Raw genomic sequence first — 22,006 nt, forward strand, 5'->3', positions numbered from 1 at the left:
CCAATTTTCCACAATTTTGCAGCCCATCTCACCAGGCGCTAACCTTCCAAAAAGCTAAAAGTTAGCATCCCAAATGGGGCGCTGTCGAATTTTGCCCCCCATAAATGTTAATGAGCTCATCTAATTTTCTTCTCTTTGGACTGTAAAGCTTAAGCTTCTCTGATTTCTACTCATAACTCTTCCCCTTTACAATTGGGGATGTTGCATATTTCTACAATATCTCTAATGAACTGTTGACCAAATAATCGTATAGTATACGTGTGGTCTGACCAGCGCATTGTAAAGACTCGTCGTAAGCTGCGGAAATTTATAGTCAACTGTTTTGGCTCTTTATCCCAGTATCTAACTTAAAAAAAAATTGTTTTTCCACATTGTCTTAACATTGAAAGTGACTTGCCTTTTTGTCAATTTTTATACTTGAGCTGCTAGCAAATAACAGAGTCAAATTTCTGGAACATTCTATTTAAGTATCTTGGGAGTTGGATATGGCCCTTATGGCTACAGGGATCAAGGGATATAGAGAGAAAGCAGGAAACGGGTACTGAGGTGAATGATCAGCCATGATCTTATTGAATGGTGGTGCAGGCTCGAAGAGCCGAATGTCCTACTCCTGCACCTATTTTTTATGTTTCTATGGGCCCAAGTTTCCACATGATTTGCGCCTGATTTTTAGGAGCAACTGATGGAGAACAGACTATCTTAGAAATCGCAATTCTCCACATTTTTTTTTCTGCAGTTCTAGTCAGGTAGAACAGTTCCACTTTGGAACAGAATTTTTTCTTCAAAAGGGGGCGTGTCCGGCCACTGATGCCTGATTTCAAAGTTTCCACAGTGAAAACGTACTCCAAACTAACTTAGAATGGAGCAAGTGAAGATTTTTGTAGAACTGAAAAAACCTGTTCTACACATTAAATAATCAGGCGCAGGTTACAAATTAGGCGTCCAGAACGAGGTGGGGGGGGGGTGGGGGAAGGGAAGTCATTAAATTCTATAATAAATCCTTATTTATACTTATACAAATATTATACAAATAAATCCAACCTGAATAAACATTTATAAGCAAAGAAAAGATTAAGTAAACCATCTTCCTACCTGTGTGAAAGTGCTTCAGGCAGGCCTTTCGGGACCGAAGGCTGAACGGGCTGGCCCGAGACTTCGGGCAGGGCCCATCCCCAGCACCAGATTTACAGGTAGGTGGCGTTGGGTCGGGTCGGGGAGGTTCGGGGAGGTTCGGTTCGGTTCGGGTCGGAGGGAGGGAGGGAGAGAGAGGGGGGGAGGGAGGGAGAGAGGGGAAGGGAGGGAGGGAGAGAGAGAGAGGGGGGGAGGGAGGGAGGGGGAGGTCAGGTCGGGGAGGGAGAGGTCAGGTCGGATCCAGTCCGGGGGCGGGGGCGGTTGGGGGGGGGAGCGGGAGTCGGGTCAGGTCGGGTCCAGTCGGGGGGGGGTGGGGAGGGATCGGGAGCAGGAGTGTGGGTCGGGTCCAGTGGGGAGGGGGGACGGAGCGGGAGCGGGAGCGGGAGTCGGGTCGGGTCGAGTCGGGTCCAGTGGGGTCGGGTCGGGGGGCGGGAGCGCGGGTCGGGTCGGGTCCAGTCGGGGGCGGGGGGGGGGGGGGGGGGGGGGGGGGGGGAGAGCGGGAGCAGGAGTGCGGGTCGGGTCCAGTCGCGGGGGGGGGGGAGCGGGAGCAGGAGCGCGGGTCGGGTTGGGTCCAGTCGGGGGGGGGGGGGGGGGGGGCGGAGCGGGAGTCGGGTCGGGTCGGGTCGGGTCGGGGGGTGGGAGCGCGGGTCGGGTCGGGTCCAGTCGGGGCGGGGGGGGGGGGGGGCGGGAGCAGGAGCGCGGGTCGGGTCGGGTCCAGTCGGGGGGGGGGGGGGGGGGGCGGAGCGGGAGCGGGAGTCGGGTCGGGTCGGGGGCGCGGGTCGGATCGGGTCCAATCGGGGGGGGGGTGGAGCGGGAGCGGGAGTCGGGTCGGGTGGCGGGAGCGCGGGTCGGGTCCAGTCGGGGTGGGGGGGGGAGCGGGAGCAGGAGCGCAGGTCGGGTCGGGTCCAGTCGGGGGGGGGGGGGTGGCGGAGCGGGAGCGGGAGTCGGTTCGGGTCAGGTCCAGTGCGGGGGGGAGGGGGGGTCGGGTCCAGTCGGTGGCAGGGGGGGCGAGCGGGTGTCGGGTCCGGTCCCGGAGGCAGGGAGGGGGGAGCGGGTGTCAGGTCTGGTCGGGGGGGGGCAAGCAGTAGCTGGCCGTGGGAGGAGCCTTATTCACGCAGCCCCAGTGAGGCCATTCGGCCAGGGCTAGGGGCTGCGTGCTTCGGGCGCCTGGAGCTACTGCACTTGCGTGCCCACTGTAGCTGACTGTGCTGTTTAGCTTCTGCTGAAAGTGGAGGATGTGTGATTTGTGTCTGTTTAATTAAACTTGTCAATACATTGTGAAAGAGATGGGCCCAAGATAGCGAAAGGAAGTGGGACAATGGGTCAGGATGGTGGACATGTCCCATCTATGGGGGTCTTGTTTACAGTAAACTCTTGTCAGGCCATAATGAATAATCTAGGACAGTGTGCATGACTAGAGGCCTAGAAAGACCCTGAGCTTTCCTTCACAATTTGTAGAGTCAGGATCAAAAAGATCAATGAAGGTCACATCTCTACCCAGAGGAAAAATGGGGTTAATGCGTTTATTTATCTGTATGTCTACTGCTTAGAGACATTGCATGTGTCAAAGACTTGTTTGAACGCAACTTGATAAAGTGCAACATCCCCACCGACACCTGGGAGTCCCTGGCCAAAGGCTGCCCTAAGTGGAGGAAGAGCACCCGGGAGAGTGCTGAGCACCTTGAGTCTCGTCGCTGAGAGCATGCAGAAAACAAGCGCAGGCAGCAGAAGGTGCGTGCAGCAAACCAGACTCCCCACCCACCCTTTCCTTCAACAACTGTCTGTCCCACCTGTGACAGAGACTGTAATTCCCGTATTGGACAGTACAGTCACCTGATAGCTCACTTTTAGAGTGGAAGCAAGTCTTCCTCGATTTCGAGGAACTGCCTATGATGATGATGATGATGAACACAATAAAAGGTTTACATTGCAACCATATTTGGTGTCAGATTCAAATTCTCTTAAGCTTCTGCCTCCCTTTGCGGTGCTATCCCTATCATGATTTTTCTTTTGTTATTTATGTGACTGTAGAATATTTCTTTTTATATTCCTTGATAATTTAGTTTTATAGTTTCGCTTTGCTTTCCAAATAGATTTTTTTACTTCTTTCCTAACTAATCTCTACGTGATCCCTTTTGTCATCATCTCCTTTATTGTCCATGTACTTAGTATATACCTTTTTCTTTAGTTTCAATGTTATCTTTATCTCTCTATTTACCCATGGTTTTTCATTATTGGTTAGCTTGGTCTTGTTTATTAGAGAAACATACTTCTCGTGAACTCTATTAATAATCGTTTGGAATACTCCCCACTGCTGTTCTATCTCTTTGTTATTTTCCTCCCAGTTTATCTTCCCTAGTTCCATTATCATTCCTTATATTACTTCGGTCTTATTCTTACTTATGTCTTTTGAATCATTATTTTAAACCTTATTATGTCATGATTGCTATTGCCTAGATGTTCCCCCACTTCTCCTATCTGCTTTGGTTCATTTCCCATTAACTCCATTCCTTTTTCCCCTTTCCCTACTTCTTTTTGCCAGTTTATATGGGGGTAGTAGAAATCTCCTATGATTGCTTGTCATTTTTTTTTTGCTAATCTGATAGATTTGCCTACATATTATTACCCCTTCCACTATTAAGTGGTCTGTAGAATACCCCTATCAACGTGATCAATCCATTCTGATCCTTCATCTCAATCCATATGAATTCTGTTTCTATCTTAATGTTAGTTATGTCCCTTTTTTCTATTGTAATTATGTTGATTCTAATTAGTATAGCTACCATCCCCCTCCCATCTTCCTTCACTATCCTTTCTAAATATGTTATGTCCTGCAATATTTAACTGCCTGTCCTATTATGTACCCATGTTTTGGTTATTCCTACTGTATCTGGCTTCATGCTATGAATTATATAGAATTACATAGAGTCTACAGCACAGAAACAGGCCAGTCGGCCAAACTGCTCCACATGAGCCTTGTCCCACTATTCTTCATTAACCTTATCATTATAACTCTACTCCTTTCTCCCTCATGTGTTTATCTTGCTTCCCCTTAAATACATCTATGCTATTTGCTTCAAAGACTCTACATTGACTTCAGCGAGTTCCACATTTTAACAACTCTCTGGGTAAAGAAGTTTCTCCTGAATTCCATATTGGATTTATTACTATTTTATATTTATGGCCCGTAGTTTTGGCCTTCAACTACAAGTGGAAACATCTTGGAAATGTTCACTGTCTTGGGGAAGCCTAAGTGTGAGTGTCCGCAGCAACTGAGATTCGAACCTGGGTCTAGCAGTTTCTGTTCTTCGGTGTGCTCTCAGGTGGAGATGCCAAGCGAAAGGTCAGTGCTTCGCCTAAGAGAGGGAGAAATAATTGGTGGAGAAGTCAGCCCAGGCAGCTTTTAGCGATCATCTGCAGAACAATATAGGTAAATGTCTTAGATTAAGCCTGCCGACGATGCAGAGAATTGGATCACCGGACATCCAAGTTTTTGGTAAGTGGTTGGGAGGGAGAGGGGGATTGAGATGATGGGTGTGTGCCTGAACTTTGATTCTTGATCTGTCAGACCCTGGTAAACAATACATTACTGGGCCACTGGCCTGCTTTATTAAATTAATATATTTTACACCTCAACTGTTTTTTTGGAGGTTAAAAAGACCAGTTCTTGCTGGAGTAAGTGCTAACCAGGACTAGAGTGTTGAGTCCAGTTAAAAAGTGGAATCAAGAAAATCCTTTAAGACCAAAAGCCCAGATTTGCCTCAATTCATGCTCAGTAGGCCCAGCTCTTTTAAAGTTTATATAGATGCATAAATACAAAAAGGTTAAAAAAACGTTTTTGCATAGTAAATGATGTCCTGACTAATAACTTTTTCTCCAAGGTACTTTGTGTTTACATTTGGAGTCACAGGAACAAGGGTGTTTTTTTTCCTTTCAATTACTTCCTTCGCCGATTTTAAATGTATTTTTCTACCTTTCCTGCTTAAGCTCCCCCTGCGCCTCACAATTTTTGGACAAGAGGGCAAGTAAGTGATCTATCCCATGGCCTCTGCCTATGTTGCTTCTTTAGTTCGTCACCAGAAGATGCACAAGAGGTCCCCAGGGTGACGTCCCAGCCATTTACTGCTCTCTCTCTTTGTGAAGAAGCAGCAAGACTTTGACTTTGATGATGATGGTGTCCACATTTGACAACATAACTGAGAACATAAAAGTGCCACAATGGAGTAATCTGTCAGACGATGGCATAATGTTCATTGCTTCCAGTTCCCCTGTTTTGTTTCGGATGCTGTGGACATTGCTATACAATGGACATGATCTTTACGGCGCGACAACTGCAAGAGAAATGAAAGGAATAGCACCAACCCTTGTACATGGCCTTCTTTGACCTCACAAAGGCCTTTGACACTGTTAACTGTGAGGGACTATGGAGCGTCCTCCTCCACTTCGGCTGCCCCCAAATGTTTGTCGCCATCCTCCGTCTGCTCCATGACGACATGCAAGCCGTGATCCTGACCAACGGATCCACCACAGATCCAATCACCGTCTGGACTGGGATCAAGCAGGGCTGCGTCATCGTGCCAACCCTCTTCTCGATCTTCCTCACTGCAATGCTCCATCTCACACTCAACAAGCTCCCCGCTGGAGTGGAACTAAACTATAGAACCAGTGGGAATGTGTTCAACTTTCATCGCCTCCAGGCCAGATCCAAGACCGTCCCATCCTCTGTCGTCAAACTACAGTACGCGGACGACACTTGCGTCTGCGCGCATTCAGAGGTTGAACTCCAAGTCACCGTCAACATCTTCACCGAGGCGTACGACAGCATGGGCCTTACACTAAACATCTGCAAGGCAAATGTCCTCCACCAACCTAACTGCCCCCCAGTTATCAAGATCCACGGTGTAACCTTGGACACCGTGGACCACTTTCCATACCTCGGGAACCTACTACAACAAGGGCAGACATCGATGACGAGGTTCAACACCACCTCCAGTGCGCCAGCACAGCCTTCGGCTGCCTGAGGAAGAGTGTTCGAAGATCAGGCACCAAGTTTATGATCTACAGGGCTATAGTGATACCCGCCCTCCTATATGGCTCAGATACATGGATCATATACAGTAGACACCTCAAAGCACTGGAGAAATACCACCAATGATGTCTCCGCAAGATCCTGCAAATCACTTGGCAGGACAGATGCACCAACGTCAGTGTTCTCGATCAGGCCAACATCCCCAGCATCGAAGCACTGACCACACTCGATCAGCTCATTTGGGCGGGCCACATTGTTCGCTTGCCCGACACAAGACTCCCAAAACAAGCGCTCTACTCAGAACTCCTACACGGCAAGCGAGCCTCAGGTGGGCAGAGGAAACGTTACAAGGACACTCTCAAAGCCTCCTTGATTAAGTGCAACATCCCCACAACACCTGGGAGTCCCTGGCCAAAGACTGCCCTAAGTGGAGGAAGAGCATCCGGGAGGGCGCTGAGCATCTCGAATCTCGTCGCCGAGAGCATGCAGAAAACAAGCGCTGCAGCGGATGGAGCGTGCGGCAAACCAGACTCCCCACCCACCCTTTCCTCCAACGATTGATTGTCTGTCCCACCTGTAACAGAGACTGTAATTCCCGTATTGGACTATACAGTCATCTGAGAACTCACTTTTGAGAGTGGAAGCAAGTCTTCCTCGATTTTAAGGGATAGCCGATGATGATGATGATGAACACAATAAAAGGTTTACGTTGCAACCATATTTGGTGTCAGATTCAAATTCTCTTAGCTTCTGCCTCCTTTTGTGGTCCTATCCCTATGATTTTTCTTTTGTTATTTATGTGACTGTAGAATACTTTACTATTTCTTTTTATATTCATTGATAATTTAGTTTTGTAGTTCCGCTTTGCTTTCCAAATAGATTTAATTTGTTTTTATTAAGTGTTCCTCTCATCTGTTTTTTAACAATCATTTTTTACTTGTGTTCTATAACTGCATTTGTTCCCTGACCGTTTATGTTACTTTTATGCCTTATCATAGTATGACCTTTACTCTCATCTATTTAATCTTCAAGCTTGTTATTTTCACCTAATCCTCCCATCCCCGTCTCTCTCTCTCTCTCTTAGTAGTTTAAAGTCCAATCTACAGCCCTAAACTAGAAGCTGCACCTGACAATCGATACCAGAATTTCCAAATTTTGGTGAAAGATAAATACTTTTTCAGAGAAAGAGTTTTTGCACAGACTGTGGTGGTGGGCAGGCAGTAGACGTTTGTTGAGTAAATGTACAGGTGCGCAAGGCCTTTTCTCCTGCAGGAGGCCCAAACCGGTGTCGCCTATAGCAACGCTGGTCGATCGTCGGCGAGTTGCTATTGGCCAACACTCGAGAGAGCGCTCGACGGTGGACGTGCACGCGGCCACCTCTCTCTCTCGCTTTCTCCCTTTGGAGCGCGCAGTGACGCTGGTGGCTCCGTGAACGTGCGGCGTGGCGTATAGCGCGCTCCCGAGCTTCCGTCGGGGTGCGCGCCTGGTGAGAGGGGTGTCACGTGACAAGGGTACACTCTCTGCGAGTGTGCGTGAGAGAGAAAGGGAAGATGTCGATGATGGTGGAACCGGCGTTGGTGGCCAATGGCCCTCCGTTTGCGGCCAGGGAGCAGGCACTGGCGGCGGGGAGAAACTACAGCTCGCAGCCTAGGCTGAGTACGTTGCTGGGTGAACGTTTTACATCGATGCGGGAGTGGGGGAAAAGCTGTGTGTTTGTTGGTTGAAATCTTCAGGCTGCTCAAAGCCGGCCTTGAGAGTTGCAGCCTCTGAGTTGGAAATGTCCGGGACCTGGGGGTGGGTGGTTTATATAGAAATATTTATTTATCAGAGCAGAGGTTCTGCTTTGAACAGTTTTATTTAAAGAATTTAAGCAGCAGTTACATTTCAGAAGATATGGTAATGGATTTTTTTTGATTTGCATCAAATGATTGTAGTTTTTATGGGCACGATATTTTTGGACGTGTGTTATTTAAATGCAATTTAATTTGCCTGTTGGGTGTCCGACGGTGACATCTTGTTGATCCAACGCCATCTAAAAGCTTCAAAGTGTCACTATCAACAGATCAGCCTAGTTGTCGTTATTTATTTTTTGCCAATTACTTTTAGTTTAGACCTAGTACCTGCTCTCTTCGATCCAGAATATTCTGGAAATCGAATCCAATCCAGTCCAGTGTGTCGCAGGATCATCCCAAAGCTTCATGTGATGCAATCATGTGACTGGAATGAAGCAAGACCTTTAAATTTGGAGACGAATAGCTGTGGTTGGGGCTCCTTCTTGAAATCCTTTATTCGACTATTGGATTAGTTTTGTGCCGTCTCAAGCTGGGGAATCGATGCAGTGTCGCCTCCAATTGGAGTGACGCACTGACTTTATTTTTAAATGAATGGTGAACCTGGCCTAATAGTAGTACCAAGCTTTATATCTTCCTTAGCCTTTAACATGAATATCTCCTTAAAATATAATTGCAGTCGATGTGTAGAGAAATGCTTAACTGACTATAAACTAAGGAATATTCAGATAAAATTGCTTTGTTTTTCAGAGGGTCTACTTTTAATGTCACCGTTCCCAAGTTTCTTACATTTATTTTTGTTCATGCTTTAAAACATCCTATCTATTTAAGCACTGTTAAGATCATATAAAATAAATCATGTACTGGCAACCCCCGCTTTTTTGAAAACTACTTCAAAACTATTTTTCAACTGTTCTACTTATGACGTTTAAAGCATTGATCTTGGAAATACAGTGTAGCTACATTTAAAAATGTAATGTGAAAAAGGGATAGCATTATAATGTGAAGCTATTTAACTGTAACCAGATCAAATATATTTTTTTAAAGTGACCCAGGCTGTTTCCAGGAACATAGCCATGGAGATATTATACTGTTGCATTGCTGGGCAGATTAGATTTCCTATGCCTTAATGCATAATTTAACAATCTTGGTTGAGCTAGATGGTTAATTTTAACAAATGGTTAATTATAGATCTTTCTTGATACAAAATAAGGGACAGAGTTCTGGTTGACACAATTTAGTGGAGTGCTTCACATGGAGAAGTTTCCTGCTTTTTGTCTTCCTAGGGTCTCGAAAGAAGTGGCTGTAGAGATAGTGGATGCATTGGTTGTAATCTACCAAAATTCCCTGGATTCTGGAGAGGTTCCAGTGGATTGGGAAACTGCAAAATGTATCACCTCTATTCAAGAAAGGAAGGCGATAGAAAGCAGGAAACTATAGACCAGCTAGCCTAACATCTGTCATTGGGAAAATGCTGGAGTCCATTATTAAGGAAGTTGTAGCAAGACATTTAGAAAATCATAATACAATCAAGCAGAGTCAGCATAGTTTTATGGCCCTGATGGCTAAAGGGATCAAGGGGTATGGAGAGAAAGCAAGAAAGGGGTACTGAGGTGAATGATCAGCCATGACCTTGTTGAATGGTTGTGCAGGCTTGAAGGGCTGAATGGCCTGCTCCTGCACCTATTTTCTATGTTTAAAAGGAAATTATGCTTGACAAATTTGCTAGAGTTCTGAGGATGTAATGAGCAGGGTGGATAAAGGGGAACCAGTAGATGGAGTGTATTTTGAGTTCCAGAAGACATTTGATAAAAGGTTACTGTGCAAGGTAAGAGCTCACAGGGTTGAGTGTAATATATTAGCATGGATAGAGGATTGGCTAAGAGAAAGCAGTCAGATAAATGGATCATTTTCAGGTTGGCAAACTAACTAGTAGGGTGCCATAGGGATCAGTGCTGGGGCCTCAACTATTTACAATCTATATTAATGACTTGCATGAAGGGACCGAGTGTAGTGTAGCCAAATTTGCTGCTGATACACAGATAGGTGGGAAATCAAGTTGTGAAGAGGACACAAATAATCAGCAAAGGGATGTGGATAGATTAAGTGAATGGGCAAAAATTTGGCAGATGGAGTATAATGTGGGAAAATGTGAGGCTATCCACTTTGGTAGGAAGAATAAAAAAGCAAATTATTATTTAAATGGCGAGAGATTACAAAATTCTACAGTACAGAGGGATCTGGGGGTCCTTGTACACGAAACACAAAAAGTTAGCATGCAGGTACAGCACGTCATTAGGAAGGCAAATGGAATGTTGGCTTTTAATGCAAGGGGGGATGGAGTATAACTATTTACAATTCATATTACTTACTTTGATGAAGGGACTAAGTGTAATGTAGCCAAGTTTGCTGATGATACAAAGATGGGCGGGAAAGCATGTTGTGAGGAGGACACAAAGTCTTCAAAGGGATATAGACAGGCTAAGTGAGTGGGCAAACATTTGGCAGATGGAGTATAATGTGGGAAAGTGTGAGGTTATAAAAAAGCAAATTATTATTTAAATGGAGATAAATTACAAAAGGCTGCAGTACAGAGACACCTCTGGGTCCTTGTGCATGAAACACACAAAGTTAGCATGCAAGTAATCAGGAAGGCTAATGGAATGTTGGCCTTTATTGCAAAAGGGATGCAGTATAAAAGCAGAGAAGTCCTGTTGCAACTGCACAGGGTATTGGTGAGGTCACGCTGAGAGTACTGCATAGAGTTTTAGTCTCCTTTATTTAAGGAAGGATATACTTACATTGGAGGCAGTTCAGAGAAGGTTCACAAGGTTGATTCCTGAGATGAAGGGGTTGACTTGTGAGAAAAGGTTGAGTAGGTTTAGCCTATACTCATTGGAGTTCAGAAGAATGAGAGGTGATCTTATTGAAACATATTAGATACTGAGGGGGCTCTACAAGGTAGATGCAGAGAGGATGTTTCCCCTCGTGGGGCAATCGGGAACGAGGGAGCAGAACTTCAGAATAAGGGATTGCCCATTTAAAATAGAGATGAGAGGAGTTTCTTCTGAGGATTGTAAATCTGTGGAATTCTTTGCCCCAGAGAGTTGTGGAGGCTGGGTCATTGAATATATTTAAGGCGGAGATAGACAGATTTTTGAGCAATAAGGGAGTGAAGGGTTATGGGGAATGGGCAGGTAAGTGGAGCTGAGCCCAAGACCAAATCAGCCATGATATTGAATGTCGGAGGAGGGAGGGGCCAAATGACCTCCTCCTGCTCTTATTTCTTATGAAAATAGGGAAGTCTTGCTACAACTGTACTTGGTGTTGGTGAGACCATACCTGAAGTACTGCGTACAGTTTTGTTCTTATTTAAGGAGGGATGTACTTGCATTGGAGGCAGTTCGGAGAAGGTTCACGAGGTTGATTCCTGAGATGAAGGGTTTGTCTTATGAAGAAAGGTTGGGCCTATACTCATTTGAGTTTAGAAGAATGAGAGGTGATCTTATTGAAACATGTAAGATTCTGAGGGGGCTTGACATGGTCGATGCAGAGAGAATGTTTCCCCTCATGGGGGAATCTGGAACTAGGGGGCATAGTTTCAGAATTAGGGGCCGCCCATTTAAAATGGCGATGAGATGGAATTTCTTCTGAGGATTGTGAATCTTTGGAATTCTCTACCTCAGAGAGCTGTGAAGGCTGGATCATTCAATAGATTTAAGGTGGAGATAGACAGATTTTTGAACTATAGGGGAGTTGAAAGTTATTGGGAGCGGGTAGGGAAGTGGAGTTTAGGCCAAGATCTGATCAGCCATGATCGTATTGAATGGCGGAGCAGGCTCGAGGGGCCAAATGGCCTGCTCCTGCTCCTATTATGTTCTTATGAAGTTGTGAAGAATCTCAAAATTTGCAAAGCAAGTGCACCTGCAGTAGTGTTTGTCTTCCTGTCAGGTAGTCTTTGCTTAAGTACTACAAACTGCAGTACAGCACCAACAACATTGTCGAGGATTGGCTAGTTACATCCCTGAATGTTGCAGGTCATAGATTCTCGAATGGATTAGGTCATTCTTGCTCTTAAATCAAAGTTATTTGTAAGAGGTGGATTTTATTCCAAGGGCTGAAACATACTGTCAAGGAGGATAGCAAGAAGCCAGGGAAAAAGTCACATCTCTATCCTAGTTTTCAGGATACCAACAATAACTTCCAGCTGATGACATCCTGATATTAGTGGAAAGTCCATTGAAAGACACTATCCATCTAGGTGAGTACCATTTCTCTTGAAAGATGCAGAGATATGGAAAACTGAAAGAGAAGCTGTGTCTGGGATCTCCCAACAACCCTCTATGTAAAAATCTCAGCTAATCTCTCCCTTCATTCTTTTTGTGAAGCTATGTTTGGGATCGCCCATTACTCTGAACAGTGACTTTGTGGGATGGCAAGAAATTGGCATTCTGAGGAGCTTTTGGCCTTTGAGATTTTGATAGGTTTGCTTTTGCAGGCCAAAAGATGGATGTTTCTTAATTGGAAACTGAAGATTCTACTTCTATTATTTGGTACTTCCAAAAAGTTGAGGAAGCTGTGGCTTTAATTTAGTTTAAATGTTCTGGACTGTTTTCACATTGAAAAGGGGAAGTTCAAAATAGTATTGTTTGCAGAGTTCACTTGAATGTTGCATCATACATGAGTGCGCTTATTCACTTCCTTGTTGCCAAAAGCTTTGAATGAGTTAAATTGAGAAACAGTATTCCCACTGCTGGAGTCTACAAGTGCATATCCTAAGATCATCACAGAATGAAGGCAGAGCTTAAAAGAGATTTTTAGAATTGTTAGTATATGGAATGGTCTTCCGGGAAAAAGTGGTGGATGCAGAATCCATAATAGCTTTTAAGAGGAAAGTGGATAAATATTTGAAAAAGTAACACTTGAAAACATAGGGAAAGAGCAAGGGAATGGAACTAAATTAATTTTTCAGAGAGCTGGCACGGGCTCATTGGGCTCAGTAGATCTGAGAGGCAGTCTGGACAAAAGTAGTTTCTAGATGTTCCAGTTCTGGGCATCATTTGTTCAATCTTTATATACCAACAGGAAAAAGTGTAAGATGACCTGAAGGGCCTCTGATTTAGCTCTTGAAGGAAATAGCCAAGCCAAGTGTGTTCTTAAACTAAGTGGAAACTCTTCTAGAATTATAGAATAGTACAGCGCAAAAGGAGGCCATTCAGCCCATCGCATTTGCGCCAACTCTTTCAAATAGCAATCCAGTTAGTCCCACTCTCGGGCTCTTTTCCCATATTTGTACAATTTTGGCTCCTTCCAAGTATTTATCCATTCCCCTTTGAAAGTTATTGATTGAATTTTGTATAAATTTAAAAAAGTAACTAGGCAGACATTTTGCCTCCCCAATCCTGGTTTGTTGTGGCTGAACACGTGATAAGCATACCTCCAAAATACATCGTAAGTGATAGACTAAGACTGTCTCGCCAAGGAAACTGCCGGCTAATGACTCAGGTGATGGCTATTTCATCATGGAGACATGAAAAGGCCAACTATATTTATAAATTATTTATGGCATCCCATAAAATTTCAGTTTTAAAATCTTGATGCAGTATGGGAAACTAGTCAGGTGTCAGCCATAGCTATAGCCCTTTTCACAGTCAGTTTTTCCTGTTCTAGATACAAAATGGCAGGAATAAGTGGCTTGAGTTAGTTGTGTTCTGCAAAGTGATTTTATGACAAAAGCAAGTGTAGTGAGGGATTGCTTTTCAAAAATAGGTAAGCTTTTAGTTTCAATCTTTTTGGTGGTATAAAAGCTTGTGTGTCAAGTATATTCCTGTAGTTCCTTAACTCATTGGATGAAATTTGCTGAACTAAGCAGAAATATTAAATAAAATTTGAAGTGCAAAAGCGTCATAAAATCAAATCAAATGAAGAACTTCATTCTATTTTATTTTATCCTTTCAGAACACTGACTCTGCCTCTTCTGATTATAGTGTCTTTTTCTTGAAGAGTTCAGTGTTCTGGCCTCAACCACTGCATGAAGTGCATAATAATGGAGTTGCACCATCTATGGAGAGGAAGGGAAAATTGATGACCAGATCTGACTTGCTTGACAGGGTGACTTCTGTTGGCAAGTTGTTTTGACTGCATCAGTAAAGGAACCTGTGGCCCACATTATTAGTCCTCTGGGTAGAGGGCAACATGCATGTGGGATGTAAGCACGTTTGCATTGCTAGTCATGTTATTCTCTTTACATAAAATATCTTTCTGGACAAACTTCTTCACTATTGTGCAAACTTACCCTTATTACTTCTACGCTGTAAATTTCAAAAGTGGGCGAAAAGGAAATGAGAAACAGAGGAAGCAGAATCCTTTACTTTCTCTTCCCTTTCCTAGTATTACTACATATTACACAGCAGTCAAAGGAAAATAGTGCTGTTTGTAAAGCCTCTAAGAAATAGTGGTAATACCTGTACTAGTGCAGCTATTAAGCATTATACAGCTCTATTTCGAGGCCGATAAAGGCTTAGCAAGGGGCATACTGTCCTGTTCAATTTAATGTGGGTAGATTGCATTACCACTTATTCATGTATCAAAATAGCAGGTTTGAAAGTACAGATTTGTTCGGTGCCATTCTGCTTAAGTGCAAAAAAACTTTTCCTGGCCAAGATTATTTTGTCTTAGTGCAGCTTGACTGCCACTCCACATCTGAGCCCTCTACTCTTACTTTTTTTATGGACCTCCTTGGGTTCTGATATCATCTCTCTTCCTGTTCCCCTCAATCAATAATGTTTATAATTTTCCCCCTCCCTGATTCCTATTGTTCCCCTTCGTTCCTCTTCCGCCTCCCTTCTCCTACCGTAGCCCTAGTCTTGATTAGCATGTGAGCCCATGGCTTCCCTCTGCCTACCTCGGCATCCTCTTGGGCCTGTTGTGGCACCTGCTGCTCCCTCTCCAATTGCCCTTTACTCCCACCACCCATCCTGCCAGTTGCACTTGTTTAGGGTTAACCTCTTCAACTACCTTCTGTGCTGTTTGCTCCATCTGCTGAAGGATCAACAATGCCATGACTCCTGTATTTGTCTCCAGAATCTCTTCTCACTTGCAAACATGGCTCAGGGTGGCAATCCTTTCCCTCTTATTGAAACCACCTTGCCTGGTTATACCTGTCGTTGTCTTCCCTGTCCAAATCGCAGTAGCATGGCTGTTATCTTCAAAATATATCTTGGCCTCACCCCTTACTATTCTGTCACCTTTTGAATCTCTCGTCTTATTTTACCTCTTGTCTTTCCTTTTAAAATCATTGTCATCTACTCCCCAACCAGGTTCTCTCCTTACTTCCCTCAGCTTCTGCACCAAGCAACTCCTCAACTTTGATGATTTCATTCTTCAACTTTCCTTGCCTGCCTTCCACTGAATTCACTACCCTCCTGTTCGTTCTAGATTTCATCCTTTTATATAAATACTCCTATCCATATTCGTAACCACTCCATCGCTCATGTCTCTCTGCTTCTAGTCTTGATGATTGACCAGGCTAATTCCGAGCACTTCCTCCGATCCTTCACCATCTTCGCCTCGGTACCCTCTTTTACCACCTGCCCATGCTGGGGTTGGGGTGGAGGGCATTCCCAAGTTGTTTACAACTGCATACTCTAATTCTTTTGGCCCTCTAGTCAAGAAATCAACCATGCTGTCACCACCTCTTTCAATCTTCTCATCTCAGCGGAACCATCTCTATCTCCTATTTCTGTTATTGTCCCTGGTATGGTCCCTATCATCACCCTCTTTGTTTGAGGGGTGCAAACTTGGACACCTGGATTAAGCATCCTTTGTTAGATTTGGTTTAACCACATCAAATTCATCCATTCCTCACTCACCTCTGCCACAACCACATACTACTTTATGTTCATCCTGGTGGTCAAATATAAACCTAGGCTCTCGCTCATTACAGCCGCCTGCCACCTTTAGCCCTGTTCCCCTGCTCCTCAATCAGAAGAGGCAGAGTCAGTGTTCTGAAAGGATAAAATAAAATAGAATGAAGTTCTTCATTTGATTTGATTTTATGACGCTTTTGCACTTCAAATTTTATTTAATATTTTTGCTTAGTTCAGCAAATTTCATCCAATGAGTTAAGGAACTACAGGAATATACTTGACACACAAGCTTTTATACCACCAAAAAGATTGAAACTAAAAGCTTACCTATTTTTGAAAAGCAATCCCTCACTACACTTGCTTTTGTCATAAAATCACTTTGCAGAACACAACTAACTCAAGCCACTTATTCCTGCCATTTTGTATCTAGAGCAGGAAAAACTGACTGTGAAAAGGGCTATAGCTATGGCTGACACCTGACTAAAGTTTCCCATACTGCATCAAGATTTTAAAACTGAAATTTTATGGGATGCCATAAATAATTTATAAATATAGTTGGCCTTTTCATGTCTCCATGATGAAATAGCCATCACCTGAGTCATTAGCCGGCAGTTTCCTTGGCGAGACAGTCTTAGTCTATCACTTACGATGTATTTTGGAGGTATGCTTATCACGTGTTCAGCCACAGCAAACCAGGATTGGGGAGGCAAAATGTCTGCCTAGTTACTTTTTTAAATTTATACCCCACTAGTCGCTGCCTGCCATTCTGAAAAGTACCCATTTACTCCTACTCTTTGCTTCCTGTCTGACAACCCGTTCTCAATCCATGTCAGCACACTACCCCCCAATCCCATGTGCTTTAACTTTGCACATTAATCTCTTGTGTGGGACCTTGTCGAAAGCCTTCTGAAAGTCCAAATATACCACATCAACTGGTTCTCCATTGTCCACTCTACTGGAAACATCCTCAAAAAATTCCAGAAGATTTGTCAAGCATGATTTCCCTTTCACAAATCCATGCTGACTTGGACCTATCATGTCACCTCTTTCCAAATGCGCTGCTATGACATCCTTAATAATTGATTCCATCATTTTACCCACTACTGAGGTCAGGCTGACCGGTCTATAATTCCCTGTTTTCTCTCTCCCTCCTTTTTTAAAAAGTGGGGTTACATTGGCTCCCCTCCACTCCATAGGAACTGATCCAGAGTCTGTGGAATGTTGGAAAATGACTGTCAATGCATCCGCTATTTCCAAGGCCACCTCCTTAAGTACTCTGGGATGCAGTCCATCAGGCCCTGGGGATTTTATCGGCCTTCAATCCCATCAATTTCCCCAACACAATTTCCCGACTAATAAGGATTTCCCTCAGTTCCTCCTTCTTACTCGACCCTCTGACCCCTTTTATATCCGGAAGGTTGTTTGTGTCCTCCTTGGTGAATACCGAACCAAAGTACTTGTTCAATTGGTCTGCCATTTCTTTGTTCCCCATTATGACTTCCCCTGATTCTGACTGCAAGGGACCTATGTTTGTCTTTACTAACCTTTTTCTCTTTACATATCTTTGCAGTCCGTCTTAATGTTCCCTGCAAGCTTCTTCTCGTACTGTATTTTCCCTGCCCTAATCAAACCCTTTGTCGTCCTCTGCTGAGTTCTAAATTTCTCCCAGGTTCACTGCTATTTCTGGCCAATTTGTATGCCACTTCCTTGGCTTTAATACTATCCCTGATTTCTCTTGCTAGCCACGGTTGAGCCACCCTCCCTTTTTTATTTTTACGCCAGACAGGGATGTACAATTGTTGTAGTTCATCCATGCGGTCTCTAAATGTCTGCCATTGCCCATCCACCGTCAACCCCTTAAGTATCATTCGCCAATCTATCCTAGCCAATTCATGCCTCATACCTTCAATGTTACCCTTCTTTAAGTTCTGGACCATGGTCTCTGAATTAACTGTTTCATTCTCCATCCTAATGTAGAATTCCACCATATTATGGTCACTCTTCCCCAAGGGGCCTCTCATAACGAGATTGCTAATTAATCCTCTCTCATTACACAACACCCAGTCTAAGATGCCCCCCCCCCCCCCCCCCCCCCAGTTGGTTCCTCGACATATTGGTCTAGAAATTTCATCCCTTATGCACTCCAGGAAATCCTCCTCCACCGTATTACTTCCAGTTTGGTTAGCCCAATCTATATGCATATTAAAGTCACCCATGATAATTGCTGCACCTTTATTGCATGCACCCCTAATTTCCTGTTTGATGCCCTCCCCAACATCACTACTACTGTTGGTTTACTTTAATTGTTTCAAACAAATGTTTGTGCTCAAGGTGAGCTGTCTGCAGCAGAGTGGAATATTTTTACTTTGCTGCCACCACATAGTATTTGGCATTTTCAGATCAATAACAACTTGCATTTCTATAGTGCCTTTAACACAACAAAACCTTGGAGAGGTGTGAGAAAATGGATGTCAAGCTTGGTTACAGGGGTGGGTTTTGCAGTGGGTGTGAAGGGAGGAAAAGCGGAAGCATTTAAGGAGGGAATTCAATTGAGTGTGACTTGGGTGGCTGGAAGCATGGCTACTATTGGTGGGGTAAAGGAGGGGGAATGTGCAAGAGGCCAAATTCTGAGAAATGGGGAGTTTGGGGCAGAGTGAGGGGTGGGGGAGAGAGAGAGAGGCGCTGGTAGGACTGGAAAAGGTTATAGAACTACAGAGAAGGGCCATGGATGGATTGCAACACGAGAACAAAAATTTTAAATTGAAGGCCGTGTAAACTGCTCAAATGCAGAATAAGATTCTCTCTGCTTTGATTAAAATCAATGCAATTTATTTCATAAACTGAAAAATCACATCCTGTTGCTTGTGATAGGTTTGCACTTGGGTGAAAGGGCCTTGTGTTACCAATCCCATTTCATTTTCAAAACAGCCATGTATGAAATTATTGCTAATGAAAATAATCTGATTGGAACACTTTGGGCTGGACTTTCCTTGCCTTGGCTGGTCCGGGGTGGTTCAGGAAAATGATTTTACGTTGGGGCTTGTTAAGCCCGCCCAGCATGTTTGCCGGTCAATTGGAGAAAGTGGGTCTGATGATGTCATTCATGACGTGTTATTCAACCGGTTTCTTTAAAGGGATCATAGCCCAAATGTTAAAAGAAAGTTGGCCGTCAGTGTTCTACAGCATTGAAGTGCTACAAAAGCTGAAATCACTGTACAGAGGTGCAGGGCTGGACCCAGGTTTTCCGATGACTCCCTCCATATGCTTATGGAGGGAGGCAGAGCACGCAAGGAGATCTTCTTCCCTTCTGATGAGTGGAAGACTCCTCCCCAGGAGACCTACACAGCCTGGTTGCACATTGTACAGGAGGTCAAAAGCAGGGATGTCATTAGATCGCAACGAGAGTACAAAGCCACACATACCTTCATCCTGCTGTGCCTCATCACATCCTCATCATGCTGCCTTCCCTGTCCTATCCCAGTGCATCCTTACACCAACTTATCTTGCACCTCCACCATCCCTCTCGATCTACATTATCAGTTCCCCATTTCACTAGCTACCCTTCACACTCACCCTCATCCTAATGCATTCATACCAACTAACAACACAAGGGTAGCCAGTTGGGTGTTTTAACCAATGTTCATGTTAAAAGTTTTTTGTTAATGTGCTGTCAAACATTAAAACTTTTTATTCAACACTTTGCGTTCTTAGATAGATTTGTGTGCATCTTTGGAAGTGGCTTAGTGAGTTGCAGTGAATGGTGAGACAGCGGTCACCCCCGCCCCCCCCCCCCCCCCCCCCGCAATGGTGGTGCGTGTGAAGGAAATGGCTTGGACATTGCAGGGATGCTTTATGGTGTTAGTGTGGGATGGTACCAACATGTGGCAGCCAGTGTGTACAGCGTCAAGTGAAGTAAATCTAGCCATGGTGAGACTACCTTTGGCCTCCCGGACAGCAGTGTGGTCGGGTGCTGATGCCCTCTGTCCTGTACAGCATCAGGTGATTGTGGAGAAGGTTGGTGGTGTTGGGGCTGATCGTGGTCAGATTCTGAGAACCAAGGTGAGACACTATAAAGGGCGCCCATGTTGATGGAATAGATGACAGAATTATTCTGCCAATGGTGAGAGTTCTTATAATGAGGTAAGAGTGAATGGAGAGCGGTAAGTGGAAAGCCTGCAGAAACTGTGCTGGAAATGGACTCAAACAGCTTTTGCCTGAGAAAAGTGATGATCTGCCAGTTGGAAGCTTTTCCTGTACATTTGAAGCAGTCAAGTAATCAGCTGGAGCAATGGCCACTGAACTCCCACCTCAGGTTGACGGACGTGGTCTCCGAACAGCATGGTTGTCGTGGCCATGAAGTTAAAGTGAAAAGGGAAGTTTAAAAAGCCTGTTAATGATCTGTCAACTAGATGGTAATAAGTTTAATTGGGTCGCCTGTCGCTGCCTGTCAAGACTGCTCAGCGCTGACTGACCTGGCATTGGGAAAGGTGTGTTGCGGTGGGGTCCCGAACTGCTGTTCCAAAAAAAATCAAATTTCCCACCTGACCTGCCTCCGATCCCGCCCGCTGACCCCCTCCCCGGAAAATTGTTACCCTAGTATTTAGCAAATCAGTTTTTTGAAATGTATTCATTCACGGGATGTGGGCGTTACTGGCAAGGTAGTCATATATTGCCCACCCCAAATTGCCCTTGAGACATGGTGATGAGCCGCCTTCTTGAACCGCTGCAGTCACTATTGAATGTGCTCCCATGTGCTGTTAGGTAGGGAGTTCCAGGATTTTGACCAGTGGCGATGAAAGAAAGGTGATGTATTTCCAAAGCTGGTTGGTGTGTAACTTGGAGGTGGTGGTGCTCCCATGCACCTGCTATCCTTGTCCTTCTAGATGGTAGAGGTTGCAGATTTGGAAAGTTCTGTAGAAGAAACCTTGGCGAGTTGCGGCAGTGAATCTTGTAGATGATATGCACTGAAACCACATTGCACCTGTCGTGGAGGGTGTGAATGTTTAAGGTGGTGGATCGGAAGACAATCAAGCGGGCTGCTTTGTCCTGGGTGGTGTCATAGAAACATAGAAAATAGGAGCAGTAGTAGGCCATTCGGCCCTTTGAGTCTGCACTGCCATTCAATATGATCATGGCTAATCCTCTATCTCAACACCATATTCCTGCTTTTTCCCCATACCCCTTGATGCCTTTTGTTTCTATAAATCTATCTCTCTCCCTCTTAAATATATTCAGTGACTTAGTTTTCTGTGGTAGAGAATTCCACAGATTCACCACCCTCGAGTGAAAATATTTCTCATCTCGGTCTAAATTTCCTACTCTATCCTGAGACTGTGACCCCTTGTTCTATACTTCTCAGCCAGGGGAAACATCCTCCCTGCATCCAGTCTATCCAACCCAGTCAGAATTTTATACGTTTCAATGAGGTTCCCTCTCATTCATCGAAACTCTTGTGAATACAGGCATAGTCGACCCAATCTCTCCTCGTACGACAGTCCTGCCATCCCAGGAATCAGTCTGGTGAACCTTGAATGTTGAGGGTGTTGTCAGGCAAGTGGAGACTATTCCATCACACTCTTGACTTGTGGCTATGGGTGGTGGAAAGGCTTTGGAAGGTTGACTTGCCACAGAATACCCAGTCTCTGACCTGTTCTTGTAGCCACTGGCTGGTCCAGTTAGGTTTTGGTCATTGGTGACCCCCAGGGTGCAGATGGTAAAGGATTAGATAACGGTAATGTCATGGGGTGGTGGTTAGGCTTTCTCTTGTTGGAGATGGTCATTGCCTGGCACTTGTGTGGCACGAATGTTACTTGCCACTTAATCAGCCCAAACCTGGATGTTGATGCACCAACGTTAGCGTCCTCGACCAGGCCAACATCCCCAGCATTGAAGCGCTGACCACACTCGATCAGTTCCACTGGGTAGGCCACATTGTTCGCATGCCTGACACGAGACTCCCAAAGCAAGTGCTCTATTCGGAACTCCTTCACGGTAAACGAGCCAAAGGTGGGTAGAGGAAACATTTCAAGAACACTCTCATAAAGTGCAATATCCCCACCAACACTTGGGAGTCCCTGGCCAAAGACCGCCCTAAGTGGGGAAGTGCATCTGGGAGGGTGCTGAGCACCTCGAGTCTCATCATTGAGAGCATGCAGATATCAAGCGCAGGCAGCGGAAAGAGCCTGCGG

The 22,006-nt window shown here is 44.8% G+C and overlaps 1 protein-coding gene across 1 annotated transcript in view; it reads left to right on the plus strand.

The window, feature by feature from the left end:
* Positions 1–7,632: 7,632 nt before the first annotated feature.
* Positions 7,633–22,006, plus strand: part of LOC139260239 (V-type proton ATPase subunit B, brain isoform-like) — a 105,058-nt gene continuing 90,684 nt past the window's right edge. Inside the window, exon 1 of the mRNA XM_070876565.1 lies at positions 7,633–7,816. Within this exon, the coding sequence (XP_070732666.1) occupies positions 7,711–7,816 (106 nt within the window). The 5' untranslated portion in view covers positions 7,633–7,710. The remainder of the gene's footprint in view (positions 7,817–22,006) is intronic.

The sequence above is a fragment of the Pristiophorus japonicus genome, chromosome 3 (genome assembly GCF_044704955.1).
Source record: "Pristiophorus japonicus isolate sPriJap1 chromosome 3, sPriJap1.hap1, whole genome shotgun sequence".
Lineage (NCBI taxonomy): Eukaryota > Metazoa > Chordata > Chondrichthyes > Pristiophoridae > Pristiophorus > Pristiophorus japonicus.